This window comes from Phascolarctos cinereus, unplaced genomic scaffold (genome assembly GCF_003287225.1).
Source record: "Phascolarctos cinereus isolate Bilbo 61053 unplaced genomic scaffold, phaCin_HiC Scaffold_4;HRSCAF=312, whole genome shotgun sequence".
In the NCBI taxonomy this organism is placed as follows: domain Eukaryota; kingdom Metazoa; phylum Chordata; class Mammalia; order Diprotodontia; family Phascolarctidae; genus Phascolarctos; species Phascolarctos cinereus.
In genome coordinates this window covers 204,836,217-204,850,582 of record NW_027555847.1, presented here as the reverse complement: position 1 = coordinate 204,850,582, position 14,366 = coordinate 204,836,217, and the positions used below count along the sequence as shown (strand labels likewise).

Genomic DNA, 14,366 nt, shown 5'->3' with positions numbered 1-14,366 from the left:
TTTTTTTTAACATATAACTTTCAAAGCTGTTCTGCTTGTCTATGTTTCCTTTTAATCTTCCTTTCATTCTCTTTTGTGCATCTAAAAATGTTTTAATGATTTTTTCTTCCTTTCTTTTGGAGCAACCCTATTGCTAGTCATATTTTTACCACATTTTTCTTTTTTAAAAAGTGTTTTGTTAATGTATTTTGTCTCTACATCAGTCATTTCACTCCCCTCTACCTCCAGACTCAACCCTCGTTGATGGATGAAGAAAAACAATTAAGGAAAAACATCTAATACAGTGCTTGCATCTGACAATGCATGCAATATTTTATATCAGTAGTTCCCTGTCTCTTTGCTATGGGGAAGTGGTGGTGGCGGGGGTGGAATATGTTTCATTGGCTGCTCTCTAGCTCCTTCTTTTTAAAAAAGTTATTTATTTTCCAATTAATAAGCATTTATTTTCTCTCCCTCTCATCTCCCTCCCCCACTGGAAAAAAAAAAGAAAAAAAAGAGAAAAATCCTTGTAAAAAATATGCATAGTTAAGCAAAAGAAATTCCCACATTGATCTTGCCCAAAAATGTGTCTCATTCTGCATCTTGAATCCATCACCTCTCAGAAGAGGGGTAGTACACTTCTTCATTTGTCTTCTAGAATCATGATTGGTCACTGCATTAATCAGAGTTTTTGTGTTTTTCAAAGTCATTTGTCTTTATAATGTTACTGGATTAACTTTTTTTCTGGTTTTGCTCATTTCATTCTTCATTAGTTCATACAAGTCTCTCCAGGTTTCTCTGAAATCATCCTTTTTGTCATTTCTTATAGGACAATAACATTCTATTACATTCATATATTATACTGTGTTCAGTGAAAGGGATAGTTTCAATTTACATAGTTGTATTGCTTTTTTTCTTTCCGATGTGAGGGAGAGAAAAAGCAGGGGACAGCTAACAATATTGTATACATTGTCAGATATAGTCACTGTATTAGATGTTTTTCCTTAATTATTTTTCATGGATGGAGTGAGACGGAGTTCCTGGCTGTTTATGCTCCTTTTGCGTATTACAAGAACATGGAAGATTTAAGTCCCTCCTCCCCCTTCTCTTTTCCTTGCAGCTCTTAGATGATTTTTATATAATTTCTTTAAGTTGTTTCTATAAAATTATGGTTGAGCATAACTTCTTTGTGATTTGTTTTGTCTTTGAAATCTGAAAACATGGGGCTGCAATGGAGGAGCCAATAAAGGGTTTGTGTACAGAAATAAGAGTCTTATTGTCAGAGGCTTAAGGGAAAGGAATTTTTTTCTTTTTCCTCCTGCTTTTCCCCTCTAGTCTTCCTTACTCTTCCCCTCCCCGCCGGCTCCCAACCCCATAACATACTAGGAGCTGAACTGAATGTTTTTTATTTTTATTAGTAATTCTTATACGCTCTTCAAGACAGAGATAGATGAATCATGTAATTGGGACTATTCACCTTTAGGCTACTGAGTCATGAGGTCTAATGATGCTTTAGGTATCCAGAGTAAGGGGCAGAAGGGCCAAGGGAAGATCACACCACTTGGAGCCATTCAAAGTACTCTAAGAAAAGAGGCCCAAACTCTCTCCCCAGCATCAAATTCTGAATCAGAGGGGCAGAAGAGATGGAATCTAAACCTCCACACCTAGCACTACCTGATGGCTACCCTCATGTTAGTCAGTTACTTCTCTAATTTGTTTTCTTCACCTTTGCCTGAACAGTCTTTCTAATATACCACTTTGAGCACGCCATTTCTTTATTTGAAAACTTTCAGTAGCTTCTCACTATCTAAGGGAACAAAGTATATTCATCATGCTGGCATGATAAGATCTTTGCAAGCTGGATCTCACCTACTGTTCCAGTCTGATTTTATACTCTCCCCCTTCATTCTGGTGGGCCAGAGGAGATTGTTGCTCTAGTCCCCCTTTCTCATAGTACTCTTCACTTTCATGGGGCACTGATTCTTGCCCTTCTCTATACTTGGAAATGGCCTGTCCTTTATACTTCAGTCTCTTAGGTCACTCCCTTGCTTAAAAGCCCACCTCAGGTACCACCTTTTCGAGCAAGCCTTACCAATTCTCTCCCTTCCCCTAGATGAACAGAGTTGCTCTCTCCTCAAATTTTTCTAACAGTGCTCCTTTGCTCTCATTTCACTATTCCTTTTGTCTTAGTTATTCGTGTACACTTTTAAACCTCCTTTAGAGCACAGTCTGGGTCAATCAATCAACATTTATTAAGCACTTACTATGTGCCAGGCACTGTGCTGAGTGCTGGTGATACAAAAAGAGGCAAAAAGACAAGTCGTTACCTTCAAAAACTTTACCATCTAATGGGGGAGACAACATGCATACACATATATACAAACCACCTATATACAGGATAAACAGGAAATAATTAAAAGAGGGGAAGCACTAGAATTAAACAGGGTTAGGGAAAGCTTCCTGTAGAAGGTGGGATTTTAACTGAGACTTAAAGAAGCCAGGAAGATCAGTAGTTGGAGCAGATAAGGGACAGAATTCCAGACATGGGGCACAGTCAGAGAAAACACCCATAGCTGAGATGGAGTGTCTTGTTTGTGGAAGAGCAAGGAGACCAGTGTCACTGGATGAAAGAGTACGAGGCAGGGAGCAAGACTAGAAAGGTAGGAAGGGGCTAGGTTATGAAGGGGTTTGAACACTATGAAGAAGATTTTGTATTTAATCTTGAAGACAATAAGGAACTACTGGTTTACTGAATAGGGGAGTGACATGATTGGACCTGCACTTTAGGAAAATCACTTTGATGGATGAATGGAGGATGGACTGGAGAAACTTGAGGCAAGCAGACCCATCAGCAGGCTATTGCAATAATCCTCACATAAGGTGATGAAGACCTGCATTAGAATGGTAGCAGTGTCAGAACAGAGAAGGGGGCATAGAGGAGACATGTTGCAAAGGTGAAATCAACAGGCCTTGGCAACAGATTGGATATGGGAGGTGAGAGAGTGGGGAATCTAGGATGACTTCTAGGTTTTAAACCCAAGGGACTGGGAGGATGGTATTGCTCTCTACAGTTATGGGGAAGGCAGGAGGGAGGGAGAATTAAGGGGGAAAGCTATAGAGTTTTGTTTTAGAACCTATCTTTGTATGCTCAGCTCTTAGAACAGTGCTGTGTATGCAGTAGGTGCAGAATTGTAAGTGAAAGTAAGGGAAGGACAACCTGAGGCTTTGCCCCAGGTCACTGATATTTGAGGATGACCTGGGTTTGTATTCTCTTTAGCTTTTGTTATCTTCTGCTAATCTGCTTTGGACCAACATACTTAGGAGGCTATTGCAGATAAGCTCCTCTCCCAGGGCTTGCCAAGGTCATCCTCTTCCTCACCTAGCCAAATGAATCTGCCCTAGGTACTACAACTGCTAGTTATGGTTTTGTATAGATTTTTATATATGTTTGTTCAACTGAATTAAAATGACACTAAATGTCATTGGCCATAGAAGTGGAACATATACACTAAATAAAAAACACAGTGACAACCAAATTATAACTACTCAAACAGAAAACAGATCAGAAAAGAACAGAGATGGGGCAGGTCAGGTGCACAGTGGATAGGGCACTGGCCTTGGAGTCAGGAAGACCTGAGTTCAAATCCAGTCTCAGACACATAATACTTACTAGCTATATGACTCTGGGCAAGTCACTTAACCCCAATTGCCTCACCAAAAAAAAAAAAAAGATAGAAAGAAAAAAAAGAAAAGAACAGAGAGAAAATAAATTAAAATTTTGTTAAATTTCAAATTTAAAGTTGTTTTTAATTCTCTTTTTAAAAACAAACGTTAATAGTTCAGGTTTTGTGGTTCTATTTGTTTCAGCTCCATATTGTTTTTCAATTTTTTACCTGTTGTGATATCAGTTAATAAAAATTATTTAAAAAACAAACATCTCTCTCTCCTCTCTCTCTCACACACACACACACACACACACACACACACTCACACACACACCCCTGTATTTTGTTATTTCTTGCCTTTTAAAATCCCAAGGGATCTGACTTCTGTGAACTGAAAGCCAGCTCCTTTTTCTCTTTTCAGCTAGACCTATTTGATAAAACAAGTAAGTCCTTAATGATCTATTGCCCTTTTCTTTGAAATAATCTTCTTTCACAGTCTCAATGACAAACTAATAATGACACTATTATTAGACTTGGAGACAGACAGATATATTATTTTCTTTTTACTTAAGTTTGTTTTCTTGAGCACTTAGCCTTACCTGAATAATTATGGCTGTGCCCTCATCAACTGTCACCACCACATAACGATCTGTATCCCCAAACTGTTGTAAGGACTCACTGCAACACCTTTCCACTACAGTTATATTGTAGCTGTAAAAACACAATTAACTTAGCTGAAATAGTGAAACTTCTAAGAGAAATTTAAGAAAATCTCTGTTGCGTCAATGTTCATTATATTGCCCTTATTACATAATTTCCATGTCCACTCTATCCATTCTTAGTGGTTTGGGGCATGTATATTGGGATGGGAATAATTTTCTACCTCTGCATAAAGAAATTAAAAAGTATTCTTACATATGTTATGCAAGTTTTTGAATCCAGAAGGATATTATTATAGAAACCACAGAAAATATCTAGCATATTTGTACCTATGCTAAAATTAGGCTATCTGGGGCTTACTTGGATTCTAGTAGCTGAAGTATTTCTGGTGTGTTAAGCAGTCCTTCAGATGTGAGAAACACATACGGGATTTGAATTTCCAAAAGAAAACCCCCAAATCTGTCCAGCGAGGCACTTTCTACGTAAAAGAAAAATTTTACTTGTTTACATAGATAAGTGGGTATATAGAAACATATACACACACATGCAATCTTTTGTTAAAACAGAAAAAAATGATAGGGATTTGTATCCGGATTATTCTTTTATTTAAGGAACATATACATTGACCATTTTCCTGAGGAAGACAGAAGGAAAACCTCTGAAACCTTTAAATATTCCTATTTTGGATTAAGAATAATTTTTAGTCCTTTTATGAAGATCTAATATTTAAGAATATTATCATTGGAGAAGGATCAATTCAACTTTCACTGCTATGTATCAAAGATTGCAAAGATGTCATTAAGGTGATCAAGTCTTCAGAACTAGTTTGGAATTCCCAGCCTTGGCTCTGCTCTCCTACACACACCTAAAGCCTGATGGAAAGTGAGAGATAATAAGACAATCACTTGGGGTAAGATCCATGGGTAGGTACAATCTGTGATAGAGACAGAGGACTCATAATGATATGTTACTACCAGCATTTCAATTCTGTTCTGTAATTATTATTCAATGCTCTAGGGTACCAGGATATGGTCAATTTAACTACTTTGGAATTGCCAACTTAATCATTTGATTTACTGCTAAAGTAACGAGGAGCCAAGGTGACTGAGTTTGGTTTTATATCCCTATCTAAAATATTTGTGGGTAGCTGGTATTTGGTATCTATTAAATGGTCACTGCCCATTTAATGAGGATTGCTTAAAACAGTATTAATTTAAAAATGCATTACACACAAACTAAATAAAAGGGTTCACTATCATAAACACAATTCATGTTTAATTAATTACCTTTCTTAGGCATCTGGTGTTTATTAAACCTTCATTTTAAGCAATATAACAGAAAAGATTTAAGAAATATTTAGGGTATAAACAAACAACAAATTTCAACCAGAATTGAGAAACTGGTAATTTGGAACTTTCCTTACTTTTAAAAACTCCATCTGGGAGAACTGTTTTAAAGGTCATGTAAGGAATATCCAATTGTTTACAATGCTCAGTCCAGCAACAATTTTCTCCATAATTATATTCCACCATGAATGAGAATTGAGTCCAGGGAAAGTCGGGTCCAATATGTCGATTATGTATAACCATGCAGGAACACTTCTTAAGGCTAGAAGAGCCAAGAAAACAGCATTAAAATTATGAGTTTATCCATGGAATGGGTAAGCTTAAATACACTTCACTGAGAATGTTAGCTTAATGACAGTAAAGGGTCATGATTCCTGGCTGTTTTATTCCCTAATCCCATGTGTCTACTAATCTAGGAAAAGCACCAGTACAATTTCTGTTTAATTTACTGTCCAATCTGGTTTTCCTCTTTTCCTGTTCCTCCTATTTGCCCCCAATGAAGTAAAGAACAATAGCCTATTTTTATGTTCTGAAATGCTGTATTACTTTTTTCTGGTTTTCCTCAAACACTACCAATATCTAGCAGAAAAATCATAATCAGAAATTCTTCTATAATTGTTCAAAAATCTCATCCTTTTCAAACTGACAACATTACATTGCTTGACACCTTTGGAAATGTTACATCTACACTTATATCTGTATGTATAAAGAGGATATCTGAATAATTTTAGAAAACAGATCAATTTTAGAAAACATATTACAGTTCTGCTTTCCCATCTAACTTCATTTAGGGTAGTGACTACATTAATTATCATTTTCTATTGCCACTTTCTCAACTGCTAGCACAATCTTGAATTTTTAGCAATTACAAAATAAAATGTGCTTTCAGTTACAAATTGTTTACATTTGTATTATTATGTATTTCCATTTGGTTATTTGGATCTTAAATATTATTGAAATAGCTATTGCTACAGGAGATAAACATATGTGTTTTGAATTATTTGGTCCAAATATACCTTACTTTTTCCTTATTTCCATGTCATGAAATAAAGCAGAGCTAATGAGCAAAGTGTTTTTACATAAATTAGCTTGTATCAGTGGCCCATTGATATATACCTTTCAAATGGGTATTGTTTCTTCCATCAGCAAATGCTAATTGCTCATGTTAGAGAAGAAGACTATGGAAGGATTTTTAATTAGGCCTTATCCTATGGTTGGGGATCACACCCTTACTTGTGGGTATTCTGCCCAAAGGAATATAAATTTTGATGACTGAAACCTAGCAAGATATCTTGGGATTTACAGGCCAGGTTTCTTTTTTATGGACTACATGCCTTAAATACAAATCATTCTGGCTCTCATAGATTGGCCAACAATAGGTCCCAGCCCAAGCCTCACTTGGTTTCTGACGGCTCAGTGTGAGAGTAAATAACAATTGTTTCTGTTTTGGCCAGAAACTCTGAAGGTCTTTCTTTTAAGAGACCATTCTTTAGCTTATTTTTGCCTAGCCTAAATCACTGAATGGGTGTTGCCTCAGACAAACAGACATGGGAAAGATCTTAGCTTAAAAAGGCCAAGGTCTCTCACTGCATTCGAGGCCATCTCCAGTCATCCTAATCTATATCTAGATATCTACATGTCACTTGACCCAGATGGCTCCTGAGGAAAGGGTAAGGCTGCTGACTTTGCACAGCCCTGCCTCACTTAAATCCAATTCATGTGCAAGTCATGATATCACCTTCCTGATGTTATGGTCCTCTTCCAGAACGAAGGGCAAGCAACAGCAATCCTATGGTTAGACATAACTGAAAAGACTACGTCTATTTATAACTTTATGTCTCTCAAGGTATATGAAAGTTTCCCTGTAGTGAGTGAACATTACATTTTTTTAACATTTTAAAATCAATTCCACTAAATCTAATTTTTCTATAACTATGACTGAAAAATGTTAATTTAGCTAGGTATAATATAGAATTTTGAAATGCAAATCTGAATGTATAGCAGGAGTGGAGACTGGAAAGGACTTGAGCAATGAAAAAAGAGCTGAGGTCTCTATGAAAATAACTGAGCAGCCTTCTCCCATGTTGTGTGAGCTCCAGGTACAAGAGAAAGAGAACCAGGAGAACAGACAGACGCTATGACTCTTCATGCTGGGCTGAGGTGGGGGCTGCGATGCTCTAGCTAATTCCAGTATGTGGCACATCCATGAGTGCTGTTCCTTTGAATACACAAAGCTATTAGCTCAACAACTTTGGTCTACGTTTCTACTCTACTTTAGCTACACACAGGAGGGTTCATACCTTTCATCTTGTCATTGCCCATCAATGTGCTACTTTCACGATAGAAAACATTGAAATCCCTTTTTTTGATCACAGTCTTCTAACATTCCTATGCCTCACTCTTTCCAAATCCATTCTTCCCTCACTCTCACCTGCACTCTCTCTACTCCTCGATATTTCACCAGACTATCAACCCCTACTCTGTCTATACTCTCTTCCCTCCCAATCTTGAATTCTTAGTGAACTCTTTGCATTTCAACTCTACACTCTACTGTCAAATTTCTTGTTTCTTTGCTCTATCCCCATACACAACTTGCCAAACCCCAAATTTGGATTACTTTTAGCATTTGCTTCCTCCACTCCTACTCATGTGCTGTTGAATGGAGCTAAAGGAAGTCTTATAATCATGTTGAATGAAGCTACTACAAATTTCTATTATCTAATCTTTTGCAAAAAGGTAATCTTTTTAACTCTTCTTTACTGAATCTCCTTCCTAACAGCAATTGTTCTGAACCTTTACTTCTCCCCTCAAGCCTCTAGCAGCAACCCCTCCTCCTCCCATATTCTCATATGAAATCCTTGCCTTATGCTTTACGGAAAATGCTGGTTGTCCACTTAGAACTTCTTCCCCTTGCCCCTACCTCATTTGACAATCTCTTTTCCTCATATGACAATCGTTCCCTTGACATCATCCTCTACAATTTCCTCTTTCACTTGAGTTTTTGATGAAAGATGATTGGGTTTTACTGGAACCCAGATTTTCCAATGTAAAGTCCAATCTTTCATTTTTTAAAAATTTAATTTTTATTGATATTTTTTCACTCTTACATCACCTAAATTTCCAGATCTTTGCTACCACAAAAAAGTGCTTCTACGTATATTTTGGAGTATATGGAAACTTACTTTTTAATCAATGACCTCCTTGGGCTTTATACTTTATAGTAGAATATATGAGTCAAAGAGTAATGACTTTTTAGTTACTTTATTATGTAATTCCAAAATGGTTATACTAATTCACAACTCCACTAACAATGCATTAATGTGCCTATCTTTACACAACCCTTCCAACATTGACTATTCACATTTTTTTGGTCATTTTTGCCAGTTTTCTAGGTGTGAGATGGGACCTCAAGGTTGTTTTGATTTTCATTTTTCTTATTATTAGTGAGCTGGAGGATTCTTTCATATGGTTGTTAATAGTTTATAATTCTTTTAAGAACTGTTTGTATCCTTTGATGAATGGTTTTATAATAATCCTCTTTAATACTGTTTTTTTTTCATAGTAATCAAAGTACTCTTTAGATTTTCTTTCATGAAAGATCACATCAATGAGAAGAGATATTACAGATATCTCAGTAATTATAGCAGTGATGAAAAACCCCAGAATTACTTAATTTTCAGGCATCCAACTCCGTGATTTTTTTTCATCAAAATCAAGTTCTCTCTAATCATTTGGTGGACTAGAATGTAACATAAGGTCTGTTATATGGCAACCAGGTGGTGCAGAGGATAGATGCTGGGCCTGGAGTCAGGCAGACCCGAGTCCAAATAAGGTCTCAGACACTTATTAGCTTTGTAACTCTGGGCAAATCATTTAACCTCTGTTCATTTTAGTTTCTTCAACTGTAAAATGGAGGTAACAATAGTACCTACCTCTCAGTATTGTTGTGAGGATCAAATGATTTGTATAGCGCTTAGCACAGTAACTGGCTCATAGTAGGTCCCATACAAATGCTAGCTACTGTTGTCACAAACAATTTCTAAATAGCAAACCAGGAAAATCCCCAAAGATTATTCTCTGGAAATAATCTCCAAGAGTGGTACACCATTGCTATTTTCTTACCCAATTCGAATATAGAAAAAAGTGAAGATCACCTCGAAGGCCATTTGACATTTCCCTTTTGGACTTGAATATTTTGAAATCATTAGCCATAGGATAATATAGGTAAAGAACAACAGATACTGATTAAAGAGTCAACCACCCTTAAAAAAATAAATTTGACTCACCCATTCAAAACATCATTGGGTTCCAGTAACACTTTTCTTTTTTCAGGAGATAAAGAAATACATCCTAAACCTGACTTGTCAAGAAAATGGAAAATAAACATTTTTCAATGTTCTTAATTTTATAAACTTCTTTCTAAAGTGACATAAAATGACTTCATTTAACTACCAAGAAATATATTTAATGATATCTCCAAAAAGGCTACTTCTTTGTGAGAGCTCAAATGATTTTTTAAAAAGGATTTAGAGTGTTGTTGTTGCTGTTTTTAGCACTCACACAACAGAAAACATATGACACAGGTTATATATCTGGGATATGTACATGTTTTAAACAAGACAGATGTTCAGTTTTTACTTTTTGAATCTCTGTGGAATTGAAATACTTAATTTTAAAATATCCATATTAAACATCTACCATTTGTGTAACTAAGCCCATCTCATTAGAAAATCATAATGAAATTTCCCCCCCTTCAAATAGGAAGTCTGAATATAATTGTAACGCCCAATTCTAGGTAACAACTTGTACTCACACTGGCTGAGTTGAGTTCACCTAGAGAGTGGTGACTAAAACTATATATTTTAATCTCAATAGAATTTATCCCAACACAGTGGGAAAATTAGTATTTTGTCATCCTTTCTATGAAACATTTAAATATCACCCTGCAAAATATAGAAGAGTCATTAGGGAATTGTTATTCTTCACAGTTACTCCAGCTGCTCTCAAATTTACTTTAAAAGCCCTATTTTATTTTTCACCAGAGTATATAGAAAAACATACTTTAAAATATACTAGCCCAGAGAAAGAACTGATGGAATCTGAAAGCAGATTGAAACATACTATTTTCTCATTTTTCTTTCATTTTTTTCCTCTGATCTGTTTCTTCTTTCACAATATGATTAATATGAAAATATGTTTTACATGATTGCATATATATAACCTATATCAAATTGCTTACTGTCTTGGGGGGAAGGTTAGAAAAGGAGGGAGAAAATTTGGAACTCAAAATTTTAAAAAATTGAATGTTAAAACTTGTCTTTATATGTAATTAGGAAAAATAAAATATTATTAAAAAATAAAAAATGTACCAGCATATGCACATCTCATTAATTCTTATAGGACAACATTTAAATATAAGAAATGCTGGTTGTAGGGATGGCAAACTATCTACTATATCATAGTGTAATCACCTGTAGAATGCAAAAGAGTGGCATGCTAGGCACATAGTGTGTGTGTAATCAGTTCTTTCTGAGTGGATTTGATGGTTTGGATCCAGAAAAATAGAAAGAAAATGCATGCTGTCTCTTTCCTCATAATCTCCTCAGGTCTACTCACATTATTTAAAGTCCTGATTTGATGTATTGATTTATTAATTACATATGCAAACATATTAGCTACTTGTTAAATGCACTGATTAAGAGCTTGTAAACTCAGAAAGATGGAGGCATGTATTAACTTTATAATATTACACAAGAGAAAAAGCCTAGTCAGTAGTAACCAAAGACAGTTACTGTAATCAAAGTTGAAAGAAACAATTTTCAGCTGTTTAGTCAATGTTTTTGTAAGGACCTCAAGATAGAAGATGAGAAAATATTGAGATCAGGAAGACAATATGATACTTAAGTTAATAAAAGCCATCCACTAGAAGTAATAGTTTCAGGAATAACATCCTACAGTGTGATTTGGAGACACATTGCTATGAAAGTAAGATATTTTGCTATATATCAGATACAGAGCTATATACACACACATATGTATTATGTTACTTCAACACTTCAAAATATGTAATTTTGTCATTGTAAGCATCTCCTTACACCAGTGCAGAATGCAACCCATATTACTCACTAGGTAGTCTTCAAGAATTGATATGGCAAAACAACAAAATCCCCTGCAGTCTAACTGATGAAAAACCTCTCTGAATTCAGCTAGACTGTTGCATAGCACACACACAGTACAACCATGGGCCCCAACTCAAAGTCTTTTCAATGGGGTAGATGCTGCTAGAGCTTGTGTTCCATTGTTATAGCTTCTGAGAACCCAGGGGCTATTTCCACACCAAGACAAAGCATTAGCATAGGCTCTTAGTAGAGTCTGCAACTGCTGAGTGTAAGGGAGGAGTTAGCGTTTCTTTCTTTTTAAAACTAATTAATTAATTTATTTTTAGTCTTCAACATTCATTTCCATAAAATTTTGAGTTTTAAATTTTCTCCCTCTCCCCACCCAAGGTGGCATGCAATCTGATATAGGCTCTACTTATACATTCATATTAAACATATTATTTTCCCATTAGTCATGATGTAAAGAACAATTAGAACTAATGGGAGGAACCACATGAATGAAGCATTAAAACAAAACAACAATGGAAAAGAAGAGCAAATAGTATGCTTCCATCTGCATTCAGACTCCATAGTTCTTTCTTTGGATGTGCATAGCATTTTTCATCATGAGTCTTTTGGGGTTGTCTTAGATCCTTGTATTGCCAAGAAAAGCCAAGTCTATCAAAGTCAGTCATCGTACAACGTGGCTGTTACTGTGTACAATGTTCTCCTGATTCTGCTCATTTCCCTTAACATCAATCCATATAAGTCTTTCCAGGTTTTTCTAAAGTCTGCCTGCTCATCATTTCTTATAGAACAATAGTATTCCATTACATTCATATACTACCACTTGTTCAGCCATTCCCCAATTGATGGGCATCCCCTCAATTTCCAATTCTTTGCCATCACATATAGAGCTGCTATAAATATTTTTGTACATGTGGGTCCTTTTCTCGTTGTTATGATCTCTTTGGGATACAGACCTGGAAGTGGTATTACAGGGTCAAAGGGTATGCACAATTTTATAGTCCTTTGGGCATAGTTCCAAACTGCTCTCCAGAATGGTTGGATCATTTCACAACTCCACCAACAATGCATTAGTCTTCCAATTTTCCCATATCTTCTCCAACATTTATCATTGTTCTGTTTTGTCATGTTAGCCAATCTGATAGGTATGATGTGGTACCTCAGAGTTGTTTTGATTTGCATTTCTCTAATAAATAGTGATTTAGAACATTTTCCGTATGACTATAGATAGCTTTAATTTCTTCCTCTGAAAACTGTCTGTTCATATCCTTTGACCATTTATCAGTTGGAGAACAACTTGTATTTTTATAAATTTGACTCAGTTCTCCATATATTTTAGAAATGAGGCCTTTATCAGAGACACTGATTGTAAAAATTCTTTGTTGTTGGTTGTTATTTTAGGCAATGGGGTTAAGTGACTTGCCCAGGGTCACACAGCTAGTAAGTGTTATGTGTCTGAGGCCGGATTTGAACTCAGGTCCTCCTGAATCCAGGGCCAGTGCTCTATCCACTGAGCCAGCTAGCTGCCCCTGATTGTAAAAATTCTTTCCCAGTTTTCTGCTTCCCTCCTGATCTTGGATATATTAGCTTTGTTTGTGCAAAAACTTTTCAATTTAATGTAATCAAAATTATCCATCATATCTTTAAAGTGGCAAATGATGAATATTTTGGAAGGAGTAAGAAATCTTTTTAGATTTGTATTGGACCATTGGTAGGGGAGGTGTGAGGAAGTTGGAAAGATGTTACTTATTTGGTAAGAAGTGAGGATGAGAGATTAGTGGAGGAATAATGAGTATCTACCTTAATGAGATCACAGTAACAATAGATTATGATGCTCAGAGGACTTAGTATTTGTCTATATGACAAAATTAGGAAATCAGACTGGGGTGAAAGTGAATTCTTGAATTACATTTTAGTAGTTGATTTCAAGACAATAAAGAATAAAAACTCTAAATAATACTTTTTAAAAGTACCTAAGATATAACCTGTCAAAAAATGTAAACCCAGATAACAGAGGGTATTGAGGAGGGTGGTTAACAGTGTGTCAAATACAGTAAGAAGGATGAGGACTGAGAAAGCATAATCAGATGTGGCAAATAAGAGATCATTAGTAACTTTGAAGAGAGCAGTTTGAGCTGAAGGATGAAGTTGGTAGCCAAATTACAAGGGCTGAGGAGTAAGTGAGAAGTGGGGAAACACAGGCAGTGATTATAAATAGTTTTTTCAACTAGTTTGGCTAAGAAAGGGAATAACAACATAGGATGATAGCTTTAGAAGATGACAGGATCTAGTGAAGGTATTTTAAGGATACCATGTTTGAAGCCAATAGGGAAGAAACCAGTAGAAGAAAGAGTTTGAAGATAAGAGAAAGGGAACAAATGATTTAAGGGCAATCCACTGGAGAAAATGGGAGAGGCTTAGATAACGAGGAAAAAGAAGTAACTCATCAACAGAAAATGGAGGAAAGGAAGAATGAATTAAGGATGTTAACAGTTTCTGAGATGGATAGAAGGATATGGTGAACAGACTCAATTTTCACAGTAAAATGAGATCCTCAGCTGAGAGGCATGCTATGCCTCATGTTTAGCAAT

The 14,366-nt window shown here is 35.8% G+C and overlaps 1 protein-coding gene across 1 annotated transcript in view; it reads right to left on the bottom strand.

Moving 5' to 3' along the window:
- The window catches only part of SHOC1 (shortage in chiasmata 1), a 143,628-nt gene that overhangs the window by 32,406 nt on the left and 96,856 nt on the right, over nt 1-14,366 (bottom strand). Inside the window, exons 19-22 of the mRNA XM_078152859.1 lie at nt 9,937-10,006; nt 5,728-5,912; nt 4,665-4,782; nt 4,244-4,355 (exon numbers count right to left, since the gene is read on the bottom strand). Of these exons, the coding sequence (XP_078008985.1) occupies nt 4,244-4,355; nt 4,665-4,782; nt 5,728-5,912; nt 9,937-10,006 (485 nt within the window). The remainder of the gene's footprint in view (nt 1-4,243; nt 4,356-4,664; nt 4,783-5,727; nt 5,913-9,936; nt 10,007-14,366) is intronic.